This window comes from Hippocampus zosterae, chromosome 16 (genome assembly GCF_025434085.1).
Source record: "Hippocampus zosterae strain Florida chromosome 16, ASM2543408v3, whole genome shotgun sequence".
Taxonomy (NCBI): domain Eukaryota; kingdom Metazoa; phylum Chordata; class Actinopteri; order Syngnathiformes; family Syngnathidae; genus Hippocampus; species Hippocampus zosterae.
The window spans coordinates 7,075,511-7,102,127 of NC_067466.1; the positions used below are offsets into that span (position 1 = coordinate 7,075,511).

The 26,617-nt window shown below is 41.9% G+C and overlaps 1 protein-coding gene across 13 annotated transcripts in view; it reads right to left on the reverse strand.

Annotated features, from left to right (window-relative positions):
* Nucleotides 1-1,422: 1,422 nt before the first annotated feature.
* The window catches only part of auts2a (activator of transcription and developmental regulator AUTS2 a), a 299,562-nt gene continuing 274,367 nt past the window's right edge, over nucleotides 1,423-26,617 (reverse strand). For 7 of the 13 annotated variants that reach the window (XM_052047726.1, XM_052047727.1, XM_052047729.1 and 4 more), the window contains 13 exons: nucleotides 18,464-19,034; nucleotides 15,401-15,693; nucleotides 12,835-13,073; nucleotides 11,861-11,905; nucleotides 10,847-10,942; nucleotides 10,692-10,763; nucleotides 10,291-10,320; nucleotides 9,266-9,337; nucleotides 7,694-7,835; nucleotides 5,982-6,062; nucleotides 5,815-5,898; nucleotides 5,445-5,697; nucleotides 1,423-3,960 (listed from right to left, as the gene is read on the reverse strand). In XM_052047726.1, the coding sequence (XP_051903686.1) occupies nucleotides 2,730-3,960; nucleotides 5,445-5,697; nucleotides 5,815-5,898; nucleotides 5,982-6,062; nucleotides 7,694-7,835; nucleotides 9,266-9,337; nucleotides 10,291-10,320; nucleotides 10,692-10,763; nucleotides 10,847-10,942; nucleotides 11,861-11,905; nucleotides 12,835-13,073; nucleotides 15,401-15,693; nucleotides 18,464-19,034 (3,209 nt within the window). In that variant the 3' untranslated portion in view covers nucleotides 1,423-2,729. The remainder of the gene's footprint in view (nucleotides 3,961-5,444; nucleotides 5,698-5,814; nucleotides 5,899-5,981; nucleotides 6,063-7,693; nucleotides 7,836-9,265; nucleotides 9,338-10,290; nucleotides 10,321-10,691; nucleotides 10,764-10,846; nucleotides 10,943-11,860; nucleotides 11,906-12,834; nucleotides 13,074-15,400; nucleotides 15,694-18,463; nucleotides 19,035-26,617) is intronic. The other 6 variants (XM_052047731.1, XM_052047736.1, XM_052047733.1 and 3 more) reach the window with 5 other exon arrangements.

Below are 26,617 nucleotides of genomic sequence, written 5' to 3' on the forward strand. Positions count from 1 at the left end.
TTTTTCACACGCTTATTTTAATGAGCAGGTGTTCAGGAAGTTTTTTTTTTTAATTTAAACAACAATGTATGCTCAGGTTTTTTTTCAACTTCGTATAATAAGGCTTTTAAATTATTTTATGTATTTATTGTTATTTTTACGACCATGTATAGTAAGCCGTTTTCTGAACCAAATATATCAGCATTTTTTTTTTATGACCAGATAGGAGCCATGCTGAAGTACCTGTATGTATTCATAGCACGCTGTCACCCCCTAGTGGTCAAAAGTCACCAATACTGACTACAATTTTAGACGCTGTTGTGTGAGTGCTGTTTTGAACATTAATCAGTGAAGCGCATGGAAGTTTGTTAAGATAATACGGGGGAATAAAAATAAATAAATATATACACTGAAATACAAGAACAGTATAAGTATACAGTATAGTGCATCTGAAGCTGCTTTGTGTGACGTCGTTTTTGAACATACATGAAACATACTTCCTTGTGTTAACCATTACATCACTTCTGCTATTGTGGACCAACTTTTAAAACAATGAAACATTGAGATAATCCTTCCACGCATTTATTTTGCTCCGATTATCCAGGTCCAGGTTTACAGGGTCAGCAGTTTGAGCATCGTGGCAACGATGCCTTGAGCCCACCTCCCACTCAGTCCTGCCCTGAACATCTCATCAGGAAGGGATCTGGAATAAAGGCATGAGCCACCTCCTCAAGTGGCGCCTCATCCTCACCCTCTCCAGATGACCGAGTTTTTCATCCTACCATGCAGGGTGAACCCAAGCACCCTGTAATGAGATCTCATTTCCTGCTTGCTTTCCATGACATTATCCTGTCTGCCAACAGAAATGTGAACACAAGTTTCAAAACAAAAATAAAATGTATAGATCGATCAAATTTGCAACATCATGCAATTTAAAAAAACAAAACAATAATCATCATAATGTGTATAGTGCTAGGTCTGCCTCACAGTTGATCAGTTATGAGTTTGAATCTTGACTCAGGCCTTTCCGTGTGGACAACTGTTGTTGTTTGTATACCGCAATCCTACCAAAGTCAGCTCACCCACCCAACATTCTAACGAGGTCAGGTACTCTAAAAATATTTGCTATTGCGGTCGCAGTACAACCACTATGCCAAGAGATGTTAAAAATTGACCAGGATGAAATGAACTTGCACATTGGATCTGAAGTTTGACTAAAAAGTGGACGTTCCTCTCCACTCGCCTAAAATACACTTTTTCAGGAACAACTTTCAACAGTTGCTAATACATCGGCATCGTCCTCTATTTCCAGCAGTAAATATTTTTCTTTAAAAAAAAGTTTTTTAGTTAATCAGAAGCACTTCAGTACAGTATCAAATATGGGAAATGCATTTTTTTCTGAAGAAATAGAATCAGCAATGTGACGAAAATTCCCCAGACAAATTCAGTACACATTTTTTAATAACATGGCACAATTTACATAACACATGTTTAAATGAGGGGCATGCTGAAGATTCAGTCACTTAATTTTTTCAACAATTTTATACATGATCTACAAAGACTTTCAGTTTTTTTTTCACCTGTACAAGTTAACAGAAAAAAAAATCTCATTTAACAATCTTTTTGCAATACGCATCAACTAACCACTATGGCTCCGGTGTAACATTTTTAAGTTGAAGTAAAATAACACTGCACGAAATGTTCACCGAATTCGAAGCGCACAACTAAACCTTCGGTGGACTACTAAAATAGATCTCTTCTTGGTAGAAACAAAATGTCCATAGTTTGCTTTTTTAGGGTTTTTTCTTTTGATTTTGTAGGTACCACAATGAAAGAAAGCACTTTGAATACACCAACAGAATCTAATTCCAAAAACAGGTACTTTACATGCCTTCTGTGGAGCGAACTGCTGCCTTTTGTTCCAACGATGTATTCTCCCCACAACCAAAGGCAGTCGAGTGAATTCGAGATGGTCTTCACATTTGTGCTGCCGGTTCTATCATACAGAAAGTTCTTTAAAATGCAATATTGTCTTTTTGGATTGTCCTTACAAAGTACCAAATGATTGGCAAAACAATATCAGTTCGCAATGCCTCATTTAAAGCTTGGATCTGTCTACATTGAGCAAGCAATTTGAAAAGCATAGTAAAATTGTGGGGAGAATACAGCTTTTTTTTTTTGGTCCTTCATTGGTAAAGAGCCGTGGTGATGGATGGTGGGCGGCCAGACTTGTTGCATAGTAGAACATGGGGTCTCTGGTACAATGCTAATCTGTTGTGTCAATCCCAGAAAAAAAAAGAGCTAAAGCACATTCTGAATCACTGCCTAAATACTTCTCTATGTACATTTGTCCAAAGTAAAGCTTTCAAATGACCCTTTTGCATATTTGTACCATGATCCATACAAAGCAAGCACAGTGACTGTACATATTATCTACACACTTTTGCGGCCGGTCAGTGCTAAAGTAGCTGTACATTCCAAAATCTCACTTCACTTTGCTGTACAATAGAAAGACTGGACACACACACGCACACGCACACAAAGCTGGAGCAACATTGGAGAGGGAGAGGGAGGGGGGGGGGGGTATCTGAAAAATCAAAAGTTTGTTTCTGTAATTATTGTCTTGACAAAATCAATTCCTTGTGTGGGCATGTGTCCGCCCACATAAGTTATTCACAGCTATGTTACAGTCTTGCTTTGCCCGAAGCTAAGTGCTGGGTGGGAGTTTTTACCGTGAGCGAGGTCCAAGCTCACCGCGCCTCAATGTCCTTGTGAGGAGGTCTGTCTCGAATATCGGTGGCCAGGGGAGCAGTCCGTCTCGGCGAGCCTGGCCTGGCACCGAGCGTGGGGATGAGCGGGGGCGGGGCGCTGAGAGAGGCGGTGGGCGGAGTTTTATTCAGAATACTGTTCTGGTGGGCAGCGGCGGCAGCCGCGGCTGCGGCAGCGGCGGCTGAAGGGCTGACCCTGGAATAGTGCATGCCTGGAAGTCCCGGGGCCATGAGGCCTTGGGCGTGGTGGGGTAGATGTCCGTCAAGGACCGGGTGGTGCATGGCGGGGTGAATGCGGCCGTGCTCGTAGTCCTCTCTAAGGAGCCGCTCGCGTTCCTCCAACTGAGCGCGCTCGTGCTCCCTCCTCTGCTCCAAGGCGAGAGAATGCAAGTGCTCACGATTAAAGTCGTGAGGCTCGCGCTCCCTGTAGGAACGCTCGGCCTCGTAAAGGCGCGGGGCTGTCAGCCGGTGGAGGGGATCGTTCCTGAGCAACAGATCCCTCGCCAGAGGGTCCCGCCGGTGAATGTCCAATCCCCTATAAGGGTCCCTGATCGGATCCCAATGGAAGGCGGGGTAGGGGAAGCGTTCGGCCCCAGGGATGGGGCTGATACCCATGAAGGGCGCCACCACTCGAGTTCTCTCAAGACCGCTCATGTTGTTGATTGGATGAACACCTGCCATGCCCATGGGCATCGGCATCGAGGACGGGGGGTGCAGGTTCGGCGTGGAGGACGCCAACGAGTGCTCGCTCGTTTTCTCTGCCGCTCCATCTTGGTCCTCCTTACGTTCCTCTTTCACTTTGACCTCACTGTTCTTCTTGTGCTCAAACGGCAGCTCTCCCTTCTTCTCCACCAGCTCCCTGCTCAGGCCGCCGTTGGGACGTTCGAGACTCGTCTGTCTGATGTAGGGCGAGGCTGTGCCTCTGTTGGGCACTTTGTCCTCTGATACTCTCCCATCATGGATGGCGGGCGCGTCTTTATCGCTGTGCTGGTTGTCTTTGAGTTTGTGGTCATCTGTGCTGCCGTCTTTCCAAGAGTCTGGGAGTTCCCTTTCTCTGTCCTTGGCCTTGTTCTCCTTGTCTCTCTGCGGGTCTCCAGAGGACGGAGGCAGGTGGTTCCTATGGTGCTCAGGAGGACGACTGTGACCAAGAAGACCGATGGGGTTCACTGGGACTGGGGAAGGGTGGCTCGGGTGACGTTTCTCCACAGATTCCCTGGGAACACACAAAGACGGATCATTATTTTTCAACCATGTATTGGAAAATGTTTTTTTGAATGACCAGGTATATAGTAAGGTTTGCTTATTTATTTATTTGTTTCCCCCCCCAACGGCCATGTATAGCAAGGCTTTTTTTTATTACCATGTATAGTAAGGCAGTTTTTAATGACCAGGTGTGCAGTAAGGCTTTTTTTTTTTTTAAACAACAATGTATAGTAAGGCTTTGTTCATTTTTATTTTTATTTTTTTATGACCATGATAGTAAGGCATTTTTTTACAAAACCAGGTATATAGTCAGTTTTTTTTTTATGACCAAAGCATATCATAAGACTTATTTATTCATTTATTTTTAATGACCATGTATAGAAAGGTGTTTGCTTTTAATGTATATATCTATCTATCTATCTATCTATCTATCTATCTATCTATCTATCTATCTATCTATCTATCTATCTATCTATCTATCTATCTATCTATCTATCTATCTATCTATCTATCTATCTATCCATCTATCTATCTATCTATATATATATATATATATTCATTATATATATATATATTCATTATATATATATAAAAATGACTATATATCTAGTAAGGCATTTTTTTAATGTTATTTAATGGCCATGTATAGTAAGGCACTTTGTGAATGGCCAGGTATATAGTAAGTTGTTTTTTTAATTGCCTATTATAGTCAGGCTTTTTTTTTTTAACGGCCATTTACAGTTAGGCATTTTGGAAGGATCAGGTACATACTCAGGTTTTTTTAAATGACCATGTACTGTATATGTCATTGTATACTGTATATGTCTTTTTAAACATTTTATGACAATATATAGTAAGGCCTTTTTTAATGACCAGGTATATAGTAAGTTTTTTTTAATGACCATGTGTGGTAAGGCTTATTGATTTGTTGTTTTTCCATGTATAGTAAGATATTTTGTTAACAACCAGGTATACAGTACTTTTTTTTTTACCTCCCCAATCATCCCCAAGCTATTACGAACATGCGGACTTACAAATGTGAGCGCTGTATTTTGATTGCCGTTTGTGTGCTAAAAACATACAGATTATGCGGCTACAATCAAAGTATTTACTTATCAGGTGCAAGAAAAAAAATTAAAATAATAATGTAATAAAGTAACATAAACCACAATTCCCAAACAATGACTTGACTGTCCCCCTTCAGTATGGCCGCATAGCAATACTGAAATAAATTCATTAAAAATAGATCTCGAAAGCTCATGTTTAAAATTAAATCGGGAAATAAAACCTTTTCATTTTAGCTTTAATTATAGCTGGTTATAGTTTGTTTTCTAAATATACAGTTATCTTTTTTTTAAAGCACTCTTTGATTTGATTTTTTTTTTGATTCAAAAATATGTTTTTTTTCAATTTTAGTTGTAGTTATTTTGTTGTTTTTTGTTAACTATATTAACCTTGGTGTGTACGCACTGCTTTACTTTACAGGAAACCCACCTGTCTTTGTCATCTTTACTGCTAATTGAGTCCCGTTTTTCAGAATCCCTGTCTCTCTCGTGTGAGCTGACCGAGGCGCTCCTCTCCGAGTCTCCGGGTTTCAGCCAAGGCGGGGGTGTTGGGAAGGAGGGTGGTGTGCGGTGAAGGCGGTTCCAGGGCTCCTGGTGGTTGCTGTTGGCACCGCCACCAAAGTGCTGCTGCGAGTTGGGGCCATCTTTATGGCCGAACATCGAGTTGGCCGCTGTCAGGGATTCAACACACGGAAAAGCACAGCAGGACGCAAGTTAAATGCGTATCTCAAACGTTGCGCAGCCACGTTTCTTTTAAAATACACTTTGAGGCAAGTTGTGTTCATGAGGCTAAAACTCACTTAGTGCTGGATTTCCCAGTCCTCCGAACGCTGATGAACTGAGAGCTCCCAGCCCGCCGAAGGAAGGCGGCCGACTGAAAGGTTCTGAAAAGAGATGGAACATTCGCTTGACTGTGATGCAATGAGCAAATTCTGTTATTTCATGTTCAGAGAGAAGGGGCTCCTACCTAAGTGAGCTGCTGGGGTGAGGAAGTTTCCGGGGTGGTGGGGTGGATGGCTGAAGGGACCTGCTGATGGGTGTGTTGGACCTGAGAAGGAAATTAAAAAAGTTGAGCTTTTTCCCCCCGCCCAAGATTTACCTTGATTTAAATAATGCATGAACCTCGGATTGTTTGTAAACAAACTCTTGTACAGTTCGGATCAGTTCGGCTGACTTATCAAGAATGCATGCACCAAAGTTGAAGTGGTAGCGGAACACATATGATCTGTTTCAGTGGATGAACTCCTGGTGCCATATGCATGCACCGAATACCACAAATTGCAACTTCCCATGTTTTGACAGGGCATCTTTTTGTCCAGTGTTGAGGATGCCATTGTTAAGTTCCTCTGAACACAAATGTATCCATCCATGCACCCATTTTCTAATCCGCTTCTATTCACGAGGGTCGCGGGTGTCCTGGAGCCTATCCCAGCTTTCTTAGAGCAGTTGGCGGGGTTCACCTGAACTTGTTGCCAGCCAATCGCAGGGCACAAACAGACAAACAACCATTCGCACGTCACAATCACACCAAGGGACAATTTGGAGTGTTCCATTAGCCTGCCATGCATGTTTTTGGAATGTGGGAGGAAACCGCAGTACTCGGAGAAAACCCACACAGGCATGGGTAGAACATGCAAACTATAGGAAGGCCGCAGCCAGAATCGAACCCTGCACCTTTGCGCGGTGAGGTGGACATGCTAACCAGTCGCACATCGTGCCGCCTGGTTCAGTGTCTTAATAAGTGGCAACTTGTCTCTGCTTAAGGGGAGGTGAGCAGCTGGAGAATCTTTTTAAAACTACACGAACTTTAACTTCACTGAAGATAAATCGATTAAATTTTTAGTGTTTCACTTGTAAAGGTGAAAGAAGAGGGAGTCTATTAAGAACAGAAAAACAGGGAATAAAAAACTCAATATTAGAGTATGTGACTGTAGAAAATGAAAGGCGGCAGCATGCACAGTGCACACTAATAACTTTTGTTCACTGTAGCATACTTTGAAAAGCACCAAGACAATCTTAAACTGCATTTAATGAATGCTAAATGATGCTGTTTGGAGACAGCATGCCCACCGCATCCTTTGTCGACTGGAGACACAGACAGTGGAAATGTTTGAAATTCTTGGGCATCTTTTGAAAATTAAGTTTCAAATCACTCATGCTGTGTGTTTATGTAAAGCAGATGTCTTCAGCTTTACCTCACTCCGCAGTGCTGCTTTTATATCAACTCATTATCATGCGTATAAACACCACGCAGCATTAGCTGTCATTACTCAAGCTAACAAATAATTTATTTTAGATATTGATTAATGGTATGTAGGGTCAAAAATGTGCACTGAGCGTAAAATGAATGGAGCAGAATCCATTTTTAACATACCAGTCCAGCCAGGCAATGCTGTGTAACAACATTTAATCTTTGATTTGAATTCTAATTAGGGAGCGGCTCCACAACACATCAAGTGTTAGTTCTGAACCAAATGTTTTTTTTTTCTTCTTAAAACTCATTCACTCCCAAAGACGTTTTTAAATGTCTTTTCAGAGTGAATGAGTTAAAGGGCCATCGCCATAATCTTGAAGCACGTTATTCTAAGTGCACATCATATTTTTAACATGATTATTTTTCGTTTTTATAAAGTCTGTGACGCTATCTAATATGTCACCAGTGCTGTGCCACATTCTCACCTGCAGCTGAGAAGAGCGTGGCAGGCCGTGCCAGGTCACTGGGGTGATGAATGGCACCAAAGAGGCTAGGGCCCGGTGGTCGACTCAGGAACTCGGGCTTGAGGCCAAAGTCTAACTTGTGAGGATCGACCTGCATCTGCTGCTGGAAGACACCAAAAACAAGACAGAGAAACACATGTAAAATGCTTAATGTCACTGGAATCACTGTACTTTATACTGTATATATACTCGATAGACACCTGAACTGCATTCAAAGAGCTGTATCCCCTAAAAATCTGAAGGCTGGCTTTATGCCGCGTTATTCATTGGACACAATTTTAATTTTTGGCACAATCCAGACGTGTCATAGCAGTGGAAAAGGAGTTGGATATCTTTGGATTGCACTCACGCCTCTCCCAAATGTACCGTATTTTCCGCACTATAAGGCGCTTCGGAATACAAGGCGCACCGTCAATTAATGGCCAATTTCAAAACGGTTTTCATATACCTACCGCATAAGGCGCGTAGATAGAAGCTACAATAGTGGTTGCGGTTCCGCTATGGATCCACTAGATGGGGCTACGCTAAAGGGAATTGGATTGGCTTGGATTGGATGCAACTTTATTGTCAAATGTGCTGTATGTGTAACATTCAGCACAGATGAAATTTCTTCCCTCTCAACATACTGTAGCTTTATTGATATAGAGCTTTTCACAATCGCTGTGACAAAGCGCTTTATAGAACATTTAAAATATTACGTCCCAAAATAAATCTGAATATTGATCCATATATAAGGCACATCGGATTATAAGGCACGGTGTCAGCTTTTGAGAAAATTGAATGTCACTGAAGTGGTGACACTTGCTTCGTCAATCAAAATTACCCGCCCCCCACGGCCAAAAATTGGAAATGTATTGTCAATTAAAATGTACACAAAATATGGATATAGATATTAGAGTAGAATTGGACCCTTCGCCTGGAATGCCAATGACACTTTACTGATTTCAGAAATGTGTTTTTATCAGTAACCATTTCTCATAACAATCGCCATAAACTCAGGTAAAGAAGGTTTGTACAGTATATTTTGTTTCCAATAAAAAGTAATCAGCCACTATACTGTAATGCAGAAAAAAAAATGCGTGTTTTGCGTTCATGTTTTCATTTAACCCTTTCATGCACCCTGTAAACTGATAACATGATAAAGCGGTCCACTGTAGTAACTGCTTTCCCAGAAAGGACTACGCATCAGATCAGGATAGCCTGAATTGGTCTATATGTCAGTGTAATTAGGTTACTAAAATATTTAACTCAATTATACACCGTTCAAACAGATGGCATTCAGTTGAGGCAAGAGTACCGGTACATAATTTCCTTCTTTTTCCTCTCATTTAAAATGGATGACAAAAACATTTGAACCGGTAGTGGGATCCATCTTCCCATCCATTAAATATGGATGTGTAGGGTTGGACCGATAGTGGTTTTTAGATGCAATTAGTCTCTTTATAAAGATAAGCATATACAAGACTGGACCAATACAGTATGTTTAGACTGGACTCAGCCTCTTTCCGAAAGATAAGTCCATAGAATCCTCACCTTGACTTTTTGTTGATGGTGGTATATCTGCCAGGCAGTATGGACATGCATGGCACACCACTTTCCGGGCTTCTAGAGGCATAAGACAGAAATATACGACGATCATCCAAAAATTCACGTGTTACAATAACACACAATAAAGTAACAATAAAGTATTACAGTTGCAGAATGTGTGTTATGTCATGAATAGTTTGGAAAGCTAGACTCCAGTAAACCACTGTAACCTTAAGGCAGCATAAGTCACGTATAATGTCTCTATAAAGGACAGTCTTTTTTTTTTTTTTACCAAGTAAGGCTTTAATTTTATAGCACATACTGTATACACATACAAGGCAACTCAATGCGTTACAAACAAGCAAAGACAACACATACAACAGATGACAACATAAATTTACAAGGACGGCGTATATTGACAAACACATTAAGAGAAAACTTTCAACACCTTTAAAAGTGAAGTAAAGATAGATGAGTAGGTTTCGAAAATATCAAAAAGGAAAAACGGATTTAAAATGTTTAGAAGACCATTATCAAAGGTATGGGAGATAAAAGCACAGCATTTAAACTTGGGTCTGACTTCACTTCTTTTTGCAGCGTTGCAGCTAATTGCAGCTTCACGATGTTTACTTTGAACTCTCAGCTCCACTAAGTGACCCACGTCTGCAGATCTTAGAGTACTGGGTGTTGTATTTTCTCAGTGTTTCTTCAATGTATTCATAACCCATACCTTTCAGTGATTTAAAGATTTATCGTAGAAGATTTATAGTAGAAGACTTTCAAAATCGATTCTACAGATAATTGGGAGCCAATATGTTTGTTATGCGTTATGTTCAGAACCCGAGCTTCGATTTGTGGGGTGGTAGTTCTTCCTAATTCAGAAGTTAGCGTTAGTGGATCTCCTGACTGGATGACGCAATCCACTCTCTTACAAAACCCTTGAAGGCATCAGAGCTTTTTCTGAGGGGCGGAGGACTAGAGGTGTAGGTGTACAGAATGTGCAAAACCAGGATAAAGCACTGATTACTCACCCTGAGTATGGGCCGAAATGGATCTGCTAGCTACACAGACGAGGAAGGGTGGAGAGGGGGAGGAGGAAAACAGGTGAAGATATTTTACTTTGGATCAATGACTTAACACAGAATGGCAGCTGGAAGTCAGTGTCGTCAGTGATTTTTAACAAATACACACGTACTACATACATTCGTAAAGTAAGCAACCTTATGCAAGAGGCGATTACTGGTCACATTAGGTACCCCCTGCATAACCTGAGATTGAATACAAGGAAGGCTGGAGCCATGATTTGGATCATTCTGCCCAAAACTACTGTACATTCACTTCTTAAATCACAGGTATTATCTTTCATTCATTGGGCATGTCTGACTAATTCAATTAAACAAGTAAAATAAAATCAATCCTGAAATTTCCTCACCCTTGGGTCCTTTTGTAAGAAGGTATGTGGGACAGCGCCAGGTCTCGAGGACACATCGAGAGGATTGGAGGTCTAGAAAAGAGAAGATTAAAAAAAAATGTAAAAGAAAAATCAGGAAAAAGATTCTTATATTGTGAGAAGGAGGAGGGTGTTACCTTGGGCTGAAAGGCACCCTGCAGTGAGCTGAAGGGCCCAGTTGGAGGAATGACGGGTGGGAGGCCCGACATTGCCGGTGGGTACGAGTGAAAGAGCTGCAGATGAAAAGACGACGTGGAGGCGTCATTTAAGCAAGATGCAAGAGAATGTGCAAACATCTGCCTCAAAAATCAAACAGTCCTTTTTTTTTTTAATTATTATGATTATTTTTCGACGAAAACACCAAGTAGAACCCTGCACCCTCATTAGATTTCGCTAACTCCGGCCGCTTTGATATGAAAAACAAACCCGGTTTTCCGAATGATGCAACGTCTGCAAGGCTAATGTAAACCAAGTAAACAAGTGCTTGAGCCTTTCACAAACTGTCTTCCAGAGAAGCATGTGATCATCTGCTCATGATAAAAAGTTCTTGTCAATCACATAAAAAGTGAAGCTGTTTTGAATTTAGAAGCTAAGCCCGTTTTAATTGAGCAAGGTGCAATATTTATTTTTTCAAAATCAAGCTTGATTCATTCGAAGTGGTACTTCCGTGGTACAATAAATAAAAAATGAGTTGTTGTGGCTTTCTTATTTTTAACATTTGTTGTGTACAAGCCATATAAAGCACAGTAATAATCAATACATAGTCAAACTACAAGTGCACAACCGAATGAGAATTCTATCAAAACACCAGAGGTGGATATTCCGTCAGTTCATCACTGATGTGTCGGTTCTAAAATAATGGTGACAAACTGTCATTATAACGGTGACGTACTGTATTTTGTCTTTATTCCCTGCAAGTTTACCGAATGATTGATCCTGGATGTCCTTTTTATCTCTCAACAGTTCAAAACATATTTTGCACTCACGGATGCAACGGTTTTTCACAGTCACATTTGCTGATGGGTGAAATGATTACATTATCCATTAGCAAGCAGAGGAGGATGATGATTGCATGAAATATAACACAAATGCACCAAGTAACCTCATGGCCCTGAACTGCGTAACAGGCAAGCAAGAAAGGGAAAACTCACACTGTGTCTGTAGAAGGGGTCAACTTTCGTTGGGTACTTGTCAAACTGTAAGAGAAAGGAAACAAAGCTAAGTATGACATTTAAAGACTCTGACAAGCACAGATTGGCCAATTTGGGGTATGTCAGTACTAAACAGATTAAACTGTTGTAAAACTGTGAACACGCTAATGAATTGACTACTTCCCGACAAGACTTTTTTTTTCTCCCCCCAATCTCTCCCTTTGGTGATTATGTGTAGATCTTGTAAAACAGTATCGCCTTTGGTCTCTTTTTAGTGGTGGAGGGCACGCTCGGGGTGAATATTTCCCCAGTCAAGACTAAACACCGCAGCTATTAAGAGGCTTTTTATGGCCTCATTAGCTGTCAGAGGCCAAACTTTGGTGCTCATCAGAGCCAAGCGAACCTCTTTAGGCCAGGCAGTAATGAGTGTCCATGCATGTCTGTTTTAAAGCTTTAAGTCTAGCCACTCATTGCCTGTGGTCTCACCAACAGTGAGGATCTTAATGTAAGGCTTATGTCAGTAATGAAAACACCCTAACGGCGCCATGTGCTGTCATTACATTCAGGATGAATTAAGTGTATTATGTTCTTAAACTTGGCCGTGGAAGTGCCTTGAGCAATTGATGGCAAATTTGAAAATAACAGCATTCAAAGATGGAAAGAATGGGCCAGAAACAACACAGGAATAGCTTTCCGGGTGAATTAAAGCACCGTTGCGGCATCGAGAGAGATACACATGGTCATCAGTGAGAGATGCCACAAAGCCACAAGTATGTCCAACGTACCGCTTAAACACATGCCAGTTTAGACAAAATCTTCCCAATCGTGGCCCCAGCGGGAAAACACTTTCAGCGCCATGCCCGCCCGCCCACCCACTCTTTGACATGTGTGAACCGCATTCCGAGAAGACAGAAAAACTCATTTCCCCATTCAGCCCTCCAAACCCAACACGGTTGTGTTCTACTTATCCTCACATTTCTGGCAGGGGTACGCACCATGGACGGTGCTGGGGTGGGCATAATGGCGTGGGGGAATGGCGTGAAGGTGTGCTGGTGCGTGTGCTGGTGGGTGTGTTGGTGCTGATGCTGGTGCTGATGCTGGTGCTGGTGGAACTCGGTGCGCAGGTAGGGCGGGGGGCCCAGTGAGGCGCCGCGGTCGGCGCTCTGCGAGGCCAAGAAACGTGTGTTGAGCTCCTGACGCAGAAGGTCTTGCTCTGCAGGAGACAACCGGGAAGGAACAGTGAACCTAACATTGCATGACAAAAGCATTGTGACAAAGCTAGTTTCCTCTATGCATGTTTTTATGAACTGTAACAATTGTGAAAAGGATTAAACAACATTTCACATCACTCACACAAACTACCGTATTTTCACGACTATAAGGCGCCATTAAAAGTCTTAAATTTTATCCCAAATGGACAGGACGCCTTATGATGCGGAGCGTCTTGTGTATGCGCTGAGTTCCAAAACCGGACTGACAGCCGGTCGACACGCTGTCTATATAGAGAAAAGGCGGAAGTGACTGTGGACAGGCATGCGGCAAAGAAGTCGGCCAATCAGTGAAGGGTGGGCGTGTATATACATATACATATACGGAGAGAGAGAGAGAGAGAGAGAGAGAGAGAGAGAGAGAGAGAGAGAGAGAGAAGGCAGACGTGAGAGAGGACAGGCTTGCGGGGGAGAAGTCCGCCAATGAGTGAAATGTGGGCGTGTAAGTGGACGCTAAAGGGACGCCCCAAGCGGCTACCAACACCTGTATAGAGTGTGGCTATGTGCATTGTTGCAAAACAACTTTGGTTTTGGTTTCTAAGAACCCCCGAAAATAAATTCTACAAAGAGACACGCCAACGAAGCTCAGTTCAAACTTCAAGCCATCGGTTATGCTTTTGCCAGTGTGTTTTGTCTATGTGTAAAATACAGAAATAGCACCCATTAATGAGACTGTGCCCAACCATACGGTGGGCCGAATGGTCGTGAAAATACGGTATGTCTTAACCGGTTTAGAAAGCTTATCATGTGGGGTAGTACCCACTTGTCCTGTTGACCCTTGTTTTTAATGGCTTGAGTTAGCGGCTTAAAATTAAACTGAATGGAACAGAAGTCCACACAATCATGTATGCCTCGATTTTGTATAGAACATGTAGGACAACCATTTTAGCTCAAGAAAAGCTACAAAGGTGGTGATGGGAAATTGAAGGTTTAGATTTGCTTCATGAACCTGCTGCAGTATTTTTTGACTCCTCTAGATGGCACTGTTGGTTGAAATAAAGGGGGTTAAGAAATGGCAAGTCGGTGTGCTTGCAGCCCAGTGTTGCCATCTAGAGGAGACGAAAAAAATAGTTAATGTATCAAATTTGAAGCTTCATTTTCCCAGCACCAAACAAAAGTAAAAAAAATAGGTCCGTGGGCTGTAGCTTTACCCTGAGGGAAAGTACCTGACTCCTAATGTATCGATTTCAATCAACCAACCAACTGTATGCTATGGATAAACTTTTGGCACATATTAACTCAAATATGATAAAGCATGGGGGAAGGAAGGAATCTTTCAAAAGATATTCAAAACGCTGCATTTTTCTGGTGTAGGGTGGTAGAATATATAGAGTAGTCCCTCCCAGCCTCACACAGAAACTCTGGATGAAAATTCTGTAACTCGGTTTTGCGTGGCAAAGGAGAAACTCTCAGAAGGAGAAGAGGATCAAGAACTATCTGATCAAAATAGCGAGTTTTTATTTTAATTGGACAGCACGACCGTGAAAAAATGTCTTTCTTGAAGACGAAGAAAGCAATCTATATTTAGCATATTAAAAAAAAGTTAACCAAATCACAATCCAATAGTAAGAATGTCTGCCAGCTGCAACTGTGAAAATACTGAGCTGAGATCTGATACCCCTGAAGTCCCTCAAAGAGATCTGTTGTTGTAATTACTTTTTTACCCCAGTGGCAAAAAAGTAAAAAATAATCATATGCTTTCAGATTTATTGGACTGGGAGAGGAGGTGGAAATTTCTCATCTTCAACATTCGTTCCTTTTGAACAAAATACAGCTTGTGCCATTTACGAGCAAACACATTTTTTCCGCCCCCACACAAAGTGAAAAACCGAAAGGTCTTAATCTTAAGGAGTTCACACACACACACACACACACACACATACACACACAGATTTTCTATTCCGCTCATCCTCACACCCTGAATTGGTTGCCAGCCAATCGCAGTACGTATGCAGTAATCCCTCGTTTATCGGGGTAAATGGGGACCAAAACCACCCGCGATAAACGAAAATCCGCGAAGTAGCGACCAATAAACATACTTTTAAAAATTTGGTTTAAATTTTTTTTAAAGTCCGCAAACGGCCCGCGAGAAGCTGCAAAAGTCAGCAAAACAACAGCAAGTCACATAGAGCAACATATACAGTAAAAAAAAATACATATATGAATATAATAATGCTTGAAAAAATAATAAACTAATAATAAATAAACGAACCGTGAAATAGCGAAGGATCACTGTAAGTCTAAACTGAAAAAAATATAATAACTTTGATACCCGAGTAGGCACTCCCAGCAGCAGGATGTCCCGGTACTGGCAGGGTGCTAGAGGTCAGCGGTGGTGGTGGAGGCAAAGCCGCTGGAGGAGCGAACATATTGGGGTGATGAGGGTGCGGTGAGGACTGCAATGCAGGGGGGAAGCTGTGGGGGGTGCTGTGGTTAGCCACCAGAGGCAAGGGGAAAGTTGACGCGGTGGCGGCTGGCACAGGAGGAGGTGGGTGGTGGTGAAGGTGGGACGAAGGAGCAGGGGGCCCTTGGGGCTTGCTCCCCGGGGTGCTACTCCTGCTGTTGCTGTAATAATAAAACGAGAGAGGTGGTGTAAGGAGGAGGGTTAAGTCGTAAAAGCGTAAACCCTGACACTTGTTCATCTCTCTCTTCACACCTGTAATGTCCTTGATTTACAAATGCATTCCCTCACACCCTCCATTCACGACATGAATGCATGCAAATACATTTTTCCAACGGCAAGTCTAAACAAATGAGCATCTGTTCCAATAGAGAACATGTACACTGGAAATAGGACGTGAGGTAGTTTTCTATTCGGTAAGCAAACAATGTGTAATGTGTGTGTGTGGGTGTTCCCCAGAGGCAGTCACACAGCCTCCGTCTCCAAGGCCCCATGCACTAAGCCTAAAAGCTCATTTGCAATACTGGCGCTGGCTTGCAGGTGCTGGCCGCCATGATTGCCAGCAGGTACCCAAGAGGCCCTGTTAATGCATTGGCAGACCCGCAGGGCTGGCACAAGGTGAGGTGTTGCAGAGCCAAGCATTGAAATCCTGGGTGGGACTAAATTGGTTCTTAAGGAGCATTTCTTGAGTCTTTTAATGGAGTGGCCCTCATTGGTAGATACAAATAAGAGCGTCAGAAGATCACAACGACGTCTATGACACGGAGAGTGAAAACATCTTTATGATACAATAATAGTACGTGACGATACTGCCTTCATGTTCTCAATTCTACAATGAATATATATATAGTACTTATAACAAAAACACAAAAGGAAAATAAATATTAATAATAAACATGAATAATATTCCTTTATCAACCTTCAGTAATATACAAAATATACCAGACCATGTGAGGCAGGTGTGTTTTTTCATTCCACAAGACATACTTGTACGTCTTTTTAAAATTAGGCCCTGCCTACCAAGGACGTACTTGTACGTCTAAATCTTTTTTTTTTGCGTCATAGAGAGGAGGGTCTGATGCAATCTGTGAATGAGAATAAGCCGTTTTCATTGTAAATCGTGTAAAAAAAGCAACCGGTAGGTGGCAGTGGTGCCTCACGTGCTTGAAATGCATGCTTTTACAAAAAGCTCTTTTTTCCGTTTTTTTTGCCCAGGAATCACCAATTTCATGAAATTTAGCCATTTTGTAATGCTGTTTGCTGAAGAATGGAAAAATATAGAAACTATTTTTTTTCTGCTGAAAGAAGAGAGTCCAAACTATTTTGGTAGGCGCCATGTTTATATAGCATTAGAACCAAATATTCTGTGGGCCTTGCAAGATCAGTCATAATCCAGTAAAACGCTGGGATTGAGAGGGTTTGCTCCAGTGAAAATGGCTGGGATTGAATGAGTTAATCACACGTCACATTTAAAAAAAAAAATCAGATTACAGTATGCTGTTGAATTCAATAACATTTTGGAATGCTTGACGGGAAATATTGTGGAAAGTACCGGTACTCCCGTCTTCAGTCACATACAATAGATATCTGGCCATTTCAAAGAGGGCTTCTTTCTTAGAAGAATAAAGGATTACAATTTCCAAGAAAATGTCTATATTTCATTCAATGCATAACATGACACTTTTTACTGCAGGAGGACCGGAAGATGGCCTGCTTTTCCTTGTAATCCGCTGGATGTTGTTGCGCCACGGTTGTCCTGACCTGGATGGATAGATGGCGCGGTTTCATAAAACGAAATCACCAGGACTATGGATTAGTTGATCTTGAATTCTCTAGTGGCTGCTCGATTCCCATGATCATCTGCGTAACCGATAGCTTGCAGTTTAAACTGCGCTACATAAGCGTCTCTTCGTCGGTGCCATTTTCGGGATATTGTTTTGCACAATGCACATACTATACACTATATAGATCTACAGGGGGCATGCCTACCCTTCCCACTTTAACGTCCACATGCCATGCTGTCGTCCGCCTTTCCTTTACATAACAAGCGTGTCGGGCAAAACATCAGTCAGTCAAGTGGACCCCACATCAAAGTCCCACAACAGCATTCACAGATTTTGGAACTCTGTGAGTACACAAGGCGACCCGCGTTATTTGGTGCCTTGTCCATTTTGGAAAACATTTAATAGTTTTAAATGCGCCCTATGGACGTGAAAGTATGATATTGTTGCAATCTAACCCTAGGATTCAAACATATGCCGAAACAGTAGTTTAGCTTCCCACAATACGATTTCAAACAATCAATTGTCAATTGGCTTGTGTTGTATTTTCTGGATGGTGATAGCAATGTCAGTAAATGGATTCAGCACGGAAAAAGAACGCAAGACAAACTAAATGGAGAACTATGGAGGACATCCAACATTTCATGGTCTGTCTTCACGACATATGGCCCCCTTAACAACTGTTGTTCCGTGACTTTTTCCAATTTCATTGCTTGTTCTGTTACAAGTGATGGATCATCATGTCTGCCACCCACTATGTTAAGTACATTGTAAGTGGCCAAAAAGTGGTATGTTATTTTATAACCACAACTTTTTGCAGTGGAAGCTGGAAATGTTTAAAAAAAAAGCTTCTGAACCGAATCAAACTACAGTATTATGCTTGGTGGAAACTGATAAAATCACAGGCACTTCAGCTTCAATGTGGTCCTTTTATTCGGCAGGATGATAAGCTTCTTGTCTTAAAGTTCTCTCTAATGGTGACATAATAATCGAGCATCATGTGCAATTTACGCTGAAGTGATTTTCAAGGATTTTCAAGTGAATGAATGTGCATTTTTTTTGGTTCAATTGCAAATCAGAGAATCTGAGAGATGTGAATACTCTTACAACAAACCTATCCTGTATGTTGATGAGTCGAGATGGTTAGTCTTACCTGTGGCCGTTGAGGTTGAGGACGTTATAAGCAGAAAGTGGTCGGGGATGGCAGCGTGACGGGGGCCGGTGAGGCCCTGCCTGGCTGGGGTGCTGCTGCTGAGTGTGGTTGGTCAGAGGTGCAACCGACGGTGGGTGCGGGTGACCCCCGGGTGTATGTAGAGACCGGGGTTGGGATAGCAGTTCTAAGTGATGCTGGCGCCGTGCAGGGTGTGTCGGCGAGTGCTTTCGGCCCTGGGCGAGAGGCACAGCTGCGGGAGTCTGAGGCCTGGGCGGAGCCTCTGGAAGGGGGATTGGATGACTGGAGGCTGAAGCCGGAGTAGAGCTGATTGCCTGGGACTTCCGAGACGATGGCGACTTTGCGAGGAAAGGTTGGGATGGCGGCTGAGGCGATGACAGGGATTGGGGAGGCGGAGGCAGACTCGAGGTGCTTGATGAAGGAGGTTGGGAGTCCCTGCAGCTCTCCTGACTCCTCTCTTGACTGCGCTCTAGGCCTGACACCTTGAGGAGGCCTGGGCCGTGAGGCGCCTGGCTGCCATTGGTGGAGAGCGCATTGATGCCAAAATCTGGAACTGCGCAAAAAAGAAGAAAATACAGCAATTCAATAGCAGTCCTTTAAGAAAGAACATAATTGATATTCCAAAATATAGCCTACTAAAATGATGCTGTTTTTTCCTTTCTCTGTCAACAATTGGTTCATGAAGCCCTGACCTTCACTTTTAACTTGGCCACACGTTGCCCTTGTTCTCTTGCAAGTTTATTTGTTCCCGATCCCCCTTTGAAATACATTGAAAAATAGCTGAACAATTATTTACTGCTTTCTGAATTCAAAACTAGTGAATCAGCTGTCTGTATGTTATAACATAAGGTGATCATTCAAAGCCATAACACCACTGTGAGAGAAACCATAACTTAGATGTGGCACGTAACAAAAATGAGTTTGACACATCTGGTCCAACACGTTGTTAGCTTGATTACATGAGTGCACAAAACTGTGCCAAAGGCTAAGCGTACGCTTAGATTTGTTGTGTTGTAGCTATGAAGCCCACTTAGGACAAACTACAAACATAAGTGGGGAGAAAAAAATATATCAGAGCATGGTACTTGTCTTGGTTTGGTTTTATTTGTTTAAAAGGCGAAGTCAACCTCAAATTTTTCTTTACAATGTGTTCTATGCAGCCTCACTAATGCAAACACGGCATTCCAATTAATATTGATTGAGGAATATGAGTTAATCAGTCAAACCCAGCCATTTTTTGTCTATCTCAGGGGGAGGCCATTTTGTCACCTGCTGTCAACTGATGGCTCAGGTACAGAAAACAGGTGCCCTGTCATTGGTTGTTACCTGAGTCACTGTGATCCCATTTTCAGTTGGCAGAAAGTGTTAAAATGGACACCCCCTGAGATGGATAAAACATGCACTCATATTCCACAAACACAATATTAATCAGAATGAATTTAGACAAGCGGAGGTGCATAGAATATATTATTGCAAAGCTAATTTTGTGTTGACTTTAGCTAGCTAAATCCTGATCTGGAGTACAATTGGGACTGAATCATTATTCTTAAACACATTAAGGGACATTGACAGGTGTCAGGTAGTGTCACTCACGACATTATGCTAGAGGAGAACAATAGCTAATACAGGGGGTTTTTCTGGAGGGATTTCCACTAAGGCATGGCATTGCCAGATATCAGCACCTGGATTTGTTGCTCCAGAGGCTCACGGGAGATGACAGTGCATACACAAGCAGTAATTAGCTCGCTCTGGGCCTCAGGGAGTGCTAGTGGCAGGACTAGTGGGGGCTCCTCCCACTTGGCCCAACCTGTTAAAAGTCTTTAGATGACAAAGAGGTGCAATAACCCAGTTCTGAGCTGAGGGTGCCGCCTGTCACAACAGGCCTCCTCCCTGACACAATACTCCCTCCGTGCTGTCACGTTCTTCACTTGGAACAGGATGTACGAAAACAACGGCTATAACTGCTTCCCATTCGCATCAAAATACACGGTATTAACTGCCCCAGGCACATGCCTCATTGTAATTTTGCGCAGCTAAGATTCCGATTCGCCTCAAAAGAGACACTATATATTCACAAGTTGAAACAGTTCCCAGGGGTCCTCATAGAATGTCTGACATTCTCAAGGAACAAGAATTCCAGCACACTTATTCTGTTCTAACACACAAAAGACACATTGTGACAGGTTGAAGTGGTTTTGACATTGTCTCTCCCACTTCAAAATGCAAGAATGCATCTACAGTTGTTCTTTGGCCATCCGTACACAAAGCACAACCCCACGTGCTTTTCATCGGCATCGACAATTAAGTCTCTTTTGCAACTACTGTATGTCAAGTCTCCAAGTATGGTACTCGACTTAAAAATGCATTATCTGGTTAAACGACTCGCTGGCCAACAACTTTAAACATGGGGAAATCCCAAATTTTCCGAGCCTCCTGATTGCACCTTCAACCCCCGTGAGGACCACAGCTTGTTCTGAGAATGTACCAACACACTAAATCAAAGATCGTGTCTATTCTGTCCATAATGAAGACTCCAGGGCCAGACGAAGCAGGAAAGTACAAGAACATCGTGCTGCGGTTTCTCTCCCACAAGGGTTCATTTGTTGGCGTTCTTTATCCCTGGAAACAAATAGGATCAATTCCCAGATGGCTCTGTGGTGTTTCTCAATATTTCAGCAGCATTGCATTTTTAACTGGCACAGTTTGGTGGAGCATCACAAAGGAGAATGAAACCTATTTGGGACTTTGGGGAGGCAAAAGCTGAAGTTGACTGAAGAGGCTTTCTGTCATGATCTGTATTTTTGTTGACTGTTTGGATTTTAGCTTTATTTCATGTTAAGTCTTGTTTTTCTGTGTCCCTTCTTCATGCCCTGTCTAAATATTATGTTGTCTGCACCTGTTGTTGTTAGACATTTCTTGTGCCTCCCAGTCAGTTCCCTCGAGCCAACTGTGTCTTGGCTAGGTGTGCCTTGTTATCTCGTCAATTCATTTGACTTTAGTTCCCTGCTTTCTTCCAGTGTTGGTACTTTAAAAGTCACGTATCCTTAGTCCTGTCATATTATGTTTCTTGTCTAGTGAGTCCCAAGCCTTTTTGGCAAGTTTTGTGTTTGGTTGAACATAAGCCATTTCACAAATTGTGTTCTTGGTGGTTTTTATGTTCTCCCGGTCTTGTGAAACATCATCAGTCACGGCACACGTCCTATTCCAATTGAAAGTATGCATGAACCAGGAACACACTGACATTGCTCTTGTCTGCTAGCTTAAAGCAAGGATACGTTGATTGGTGACTTCTGAGGACTTGGCTGAGAAATTATCCCCAAATGTATTTTGTGCTGATATCAAAATGGTTGAGCCATGTTTTTAGTTTTTTTCCCTTTCAAAATTTTTCAAAAATGTGTCAATGCCAAAAAGAAAGTTCACAAGCAGTAAACAGAGGTTTAAATTACAAAGAGATGGGCATTGTCTGGAAGTAAACCTTCGAGTCTGTTCTTAGGCATCATACATACCCAATTCACAAGACGGTACTGCGCGTTTTTGATATTGAGAAATTGTTATTTTTCCTTGTTTGTTTTTACCTTTGTAAAAGTGAGTTTGCATTCATTGTAGGAGTTGGCTTATTGCTGGTAAGTCATTTTCTGTGGCACTTGTAATAATCATTTTGAACGGTGGCGCCTCTGTGTTGTGAGTCTTTCATTTGAGTTCAGACTTAATTTGTGAGGGACACTGTGAGGGTTTGTAGTACAGTATAGGCATGTTAGACTGCCAGGACCAATTCAGCGATGAAGACGGTAACTCACTAGCCAATTGTGAGTAACTGCATTAAGCCGTTTCCACCTAACAGTTCAGTTTGCTCAAGTACTTGTTTCTTACAATTCATTCACCGCTGAGACGAGTCAAGAAAGTGTAAAACTGTAACACACACATAAAATGTGTACACGACGAAGTGTGATTACGCTAGTATTGCTAATGTTAGCGAGTTAATGCGTTAATCGCTATCGTAAACGCTGATCGTTTACAATTGCGAAATCTTTCAAATGTAACTTCACGGTGAACAAACCCCACTCATTAATAATGTTGTATACATTGACGTAATACAAACGTCCAGGCTGTGCTTGGCTTAGAACCCGTAACTGCAGTCCATCTTTGCGAGATTTTTCGTACAACATAAAACAGGAAGTGTCTCACGCAACAACATCCAGTGCACCTTTCGCAATTACTTAAAACTGCTTTACATAATAAAGCAGTTTCTGTAACAGAAAACAAATTATATATGGTTCTTCAGGAGCCAGAATAATGGAACTGTGTCAGGCATATAAAGGTATTCTGCAGCATCTGATAGTTTGAATTGTTCAATTTAAATGTGCCATGGAAATGGGCATGATGTGTCTTATGCCACATGGGATCAGAGTGTACAGTATGATAGACATTTGACCAAAACAACCCTAATCAGAAAAGCATGGACCAAAGTGCAATGATTTGAAATGATCTTTTTCGGTTTACTGTGACCCAAAGACAAAGGATGAGGCAAGTGGACACATACGATGGAATCTTAGATTACGGATGCAGACATTGAGGGGGATAAACCAAGCTTATCCTATTACAGCGTCCTCACTTGATATAGTTCAGCCAGTATAAATGATTGACAAATAAGCGATCATGTTTTAAAGGCGTGACTAGAAGGAGAGCAGCTGTCCTTTTGAAAAATAGATTAGCAACTTGAGCCAAAACCACTTTGCTAATGTCTGTCTTTTATGTGACGGCGGCTGGACATGACAACTGACACTCTGCCCTGCAGACATCTTAACAAATTGATGCCTCTAAAGACCCATGCGACATTATAAGCCTCAGTCATTTGCTATCGGAGCTTCTTGCTCATTTCTACCTCAAAATACTGCCCCAAAGGCTCTTCCATTCTTCCCCTCTCATCATACAAGATCCTCAAAGGAACTTGCTGTGCTACTTATGCACCTACCAAATTATAAACAAAAATCCATGTATAATTCGTTTGAACAAAATAGAGGAACCTCAAATTTCCAATCATTGTGCAAATCTTATTTTTTGTGCCCAAATTTATTGAAAAACGCTAACAGTCATAAAGTTCAAGTTGTAATGTAACAAGCAAATAATCTAACATATAAATTGTATCCAATTCAATAATGTTGCACACTATTTTATTTTTATTACTTTATTCGCGTAGTACTATGTCAAAATTGTCAGGAAATTCAGCCACGTAAAACAAACAAATAGAATGACATTTGTATATTAAAAGGGCGAAGAGGAAGACAAAGGTGTTTTTTTTTCGTGCGTGTGTGTGTGTGAGTGTGTATAATTTTATATTTTGTGTGTGTACGCTAGAGTTTGCGCACCCTATCAGTCGCATGTCCACGAAAAAGTTTAGTGGGATTCCACTAAACCCACTGACAGGAGTTAAGCCTTTCAAAGGTGAACGGTCAACTGGCAGTTGTATTTACAGATGGAGAATCTGGCCGGTTTCATGTTTCAGTGTGGTTTGCAGAAGAAAAAAAAGATAAATCAAAAATACAGGCAAATGGTACGGATTATATTGGGTCAACCCAAAAAAAGCCACCAATCCTGAAATGTAAACATGTCACATGTCACCAGGTGGCCAACAGAGCTGAGTGATGCCCTTGCAAGTCTTTCTCTTCCACCTCGGACGTTTCGCCACGCTACTTCTCATGGATCAACACGTTTTAGAAATAAAACCATTTGAAGAAACGCCATTCTGAGAATAAGATAAGATATCCTTTATTTGTCCCACACTGGGGAAATTTAGAGCCTCCAGCAGCAAGAATGGTGGCTTTGTTAAACAAATGCTATTTTTCAGCTTTCCACTGTCTTTGATTGGACAACCTCAGCATGAATAGTGAAACAATGAATAAAGAGACTAAGATTATTTGGTCAAGTTGAATTGATTACACCTGGCACTGTGGAAAATGATCCGTGGACATTTACTGAAGATTTCATCCTGCATGTCTCAGTAAATTTGAACTACAATCTCTCGTTGTACTCTGCAGGGTTTATGGATTTTGGCAGGGAAATAATGACTACGGTCCAAATCCCCTGTTATGCAGAATGTTTTTATAAACATTTTGGGGCTTTGTCTGGAAACCATTTACATGGCAAACTAGTTCCATATTGTGTTTGACACCATAATACGGTTCAATTGCAAGTCCTGACAGAGGTTTAGACGGCAGCATATGGCCTCCAGGGTCTCCTTGGTGAGGGATTGGCCTTTGTTTATTAGTTCTTAGTGAAGTCTGAAGTTGCATTAATGTCAGAACCAAAACTCTTTCCCACACAGTTGAGGACAATAACAAGCAGGTGCTAATTTCTGTCAGGTGCTGATCTCACTCGTATCCTTGCATGTGCAAATCAGCCAAACTAATTTGCATAACTCTGCACGCTGTATGTATTCACAGAAGTTTGACCATTTTGGTTCACTTCGTAGGATTATTCAAAGTGCTCGTAAGTGGAAGTTTTTGTAACTGACAATACAGAAGTCTTTGTAATTTCCCACATTTCCATGGTTAAAGGAAAATGCTGATTAAAATAAATTACAGATACTTTCTTAAATTTTGCTCAACTATCTAATGAAGAGATCTAAGTTGGACTGACTTACAGGAAAAATATGGAACGATTGTCCTAGCAACGAGGAGCACAGAGAAGGAGCTGTGTGTACATCTGGGTGTGTGCCGAGACAAAAGTGAATGATTAACGTGATCATATCATAGTGGGTATTCAGATTGTGAATAAAAGTATGTGTTGGGCCCTCATACGGCTTGTTATGTTGGCACAGAACTCGATTGTGCGCCACAATGTCCGGTGGCTGCTGCTGCAATTCCAAGTTCTGCTTTTTTTCATTACCCCTTGCCTTTAAAAACATATTACTTCATTCCGGGCATGTGTAAACGCAGTACATAAATATAAACAATAACAGATTGTTCGGAAAAGTCCAGCAGTGTGGCATTACTCACATTTGACAAATGATATACAAAAGACAGTTTTCCTAGTAGATAAACACACGGGTTCTTTCTCCAAAAAGCGTTGGAAACTATAGTTGCATATCGCAGCATTTATGCAGGTCTGTGGAAACAAGTGTCAATTGAGAGCATCTCAGAAAGACCAAGAAACATAATTGTGAATTACCATTTGGTTGCGTAAACATACCATTAAAAACCCTTTGCATGAATACTGAATGCCAGCTGAGTGGAATCCCCAGGAGTTCATATTAGTGGATGACAGCCGAGCTCAGCTCCCATGTTGCTGTGATTTGAAGCTGTTTTGAGACCCCTGATGTTATAATACTCCTCTCTGGTGCCCAAAGTGGGGAGCGTCCGTGTCACCCAAATCCGCATATCAACTGAGGCATTCATTTCCTTAAATTTAGACCCACTTTGCGGCTTTTACGAGCATGTCAAGTTTGAAAGTGATTCATTACTATGTTGCCTTGTCATGCTAAAAGCTACGACAGTTTATATTTGCAACGGAGTGGCTAAACGATGCACTCATGCTCGGTGATATCAGCTCCCAGAGAAGCTGAAATCCTGTGTCAGTAACATTATCGGCAGAAGCTTTCTCCCTGATCTCATAGCCAAAACCTCCGGGGAATATCCAGACTATTAGCCCCTTATCCCCTTCTTCCTTATCTCAGAAGCCTTTAACAGCATTAGCTGTTTTGAGGGCAACGCACTTCTCCAATGTGTCGCTGCATTACATTCTCAGCGCACAGGCATAGTAGAAATGCCCCAGAAATGGGGTCCATGTCACTGAGGTGTGGCAATGATGGATGCTCCCCTGCTGGCCCTCACAGACTTGCTATCATGTCAGCAACTCTCTAATGCTCGAGCTGGCAGGCGTATTGGATTACACAGCTTGGACATCCCGCTATGTGTAGGGTCTTGGAGTCGAGATGTTTTATTAGTATTCGACTCCCAGAGGTGGCTAAGATCGGGTAGGAGGGGGAAGTTCAACCGAAAAAAATATTTGGGGGGACAGGGGTGATGGAGAGGGAGTAAGCCAAATATTCCGCTTGGGAGCGTCTGGCATGCACAGTCTTTCAGTGAGGATATCACAGATTGCTGATATTGGCTCATAGTAACACAAACCACTGTTATA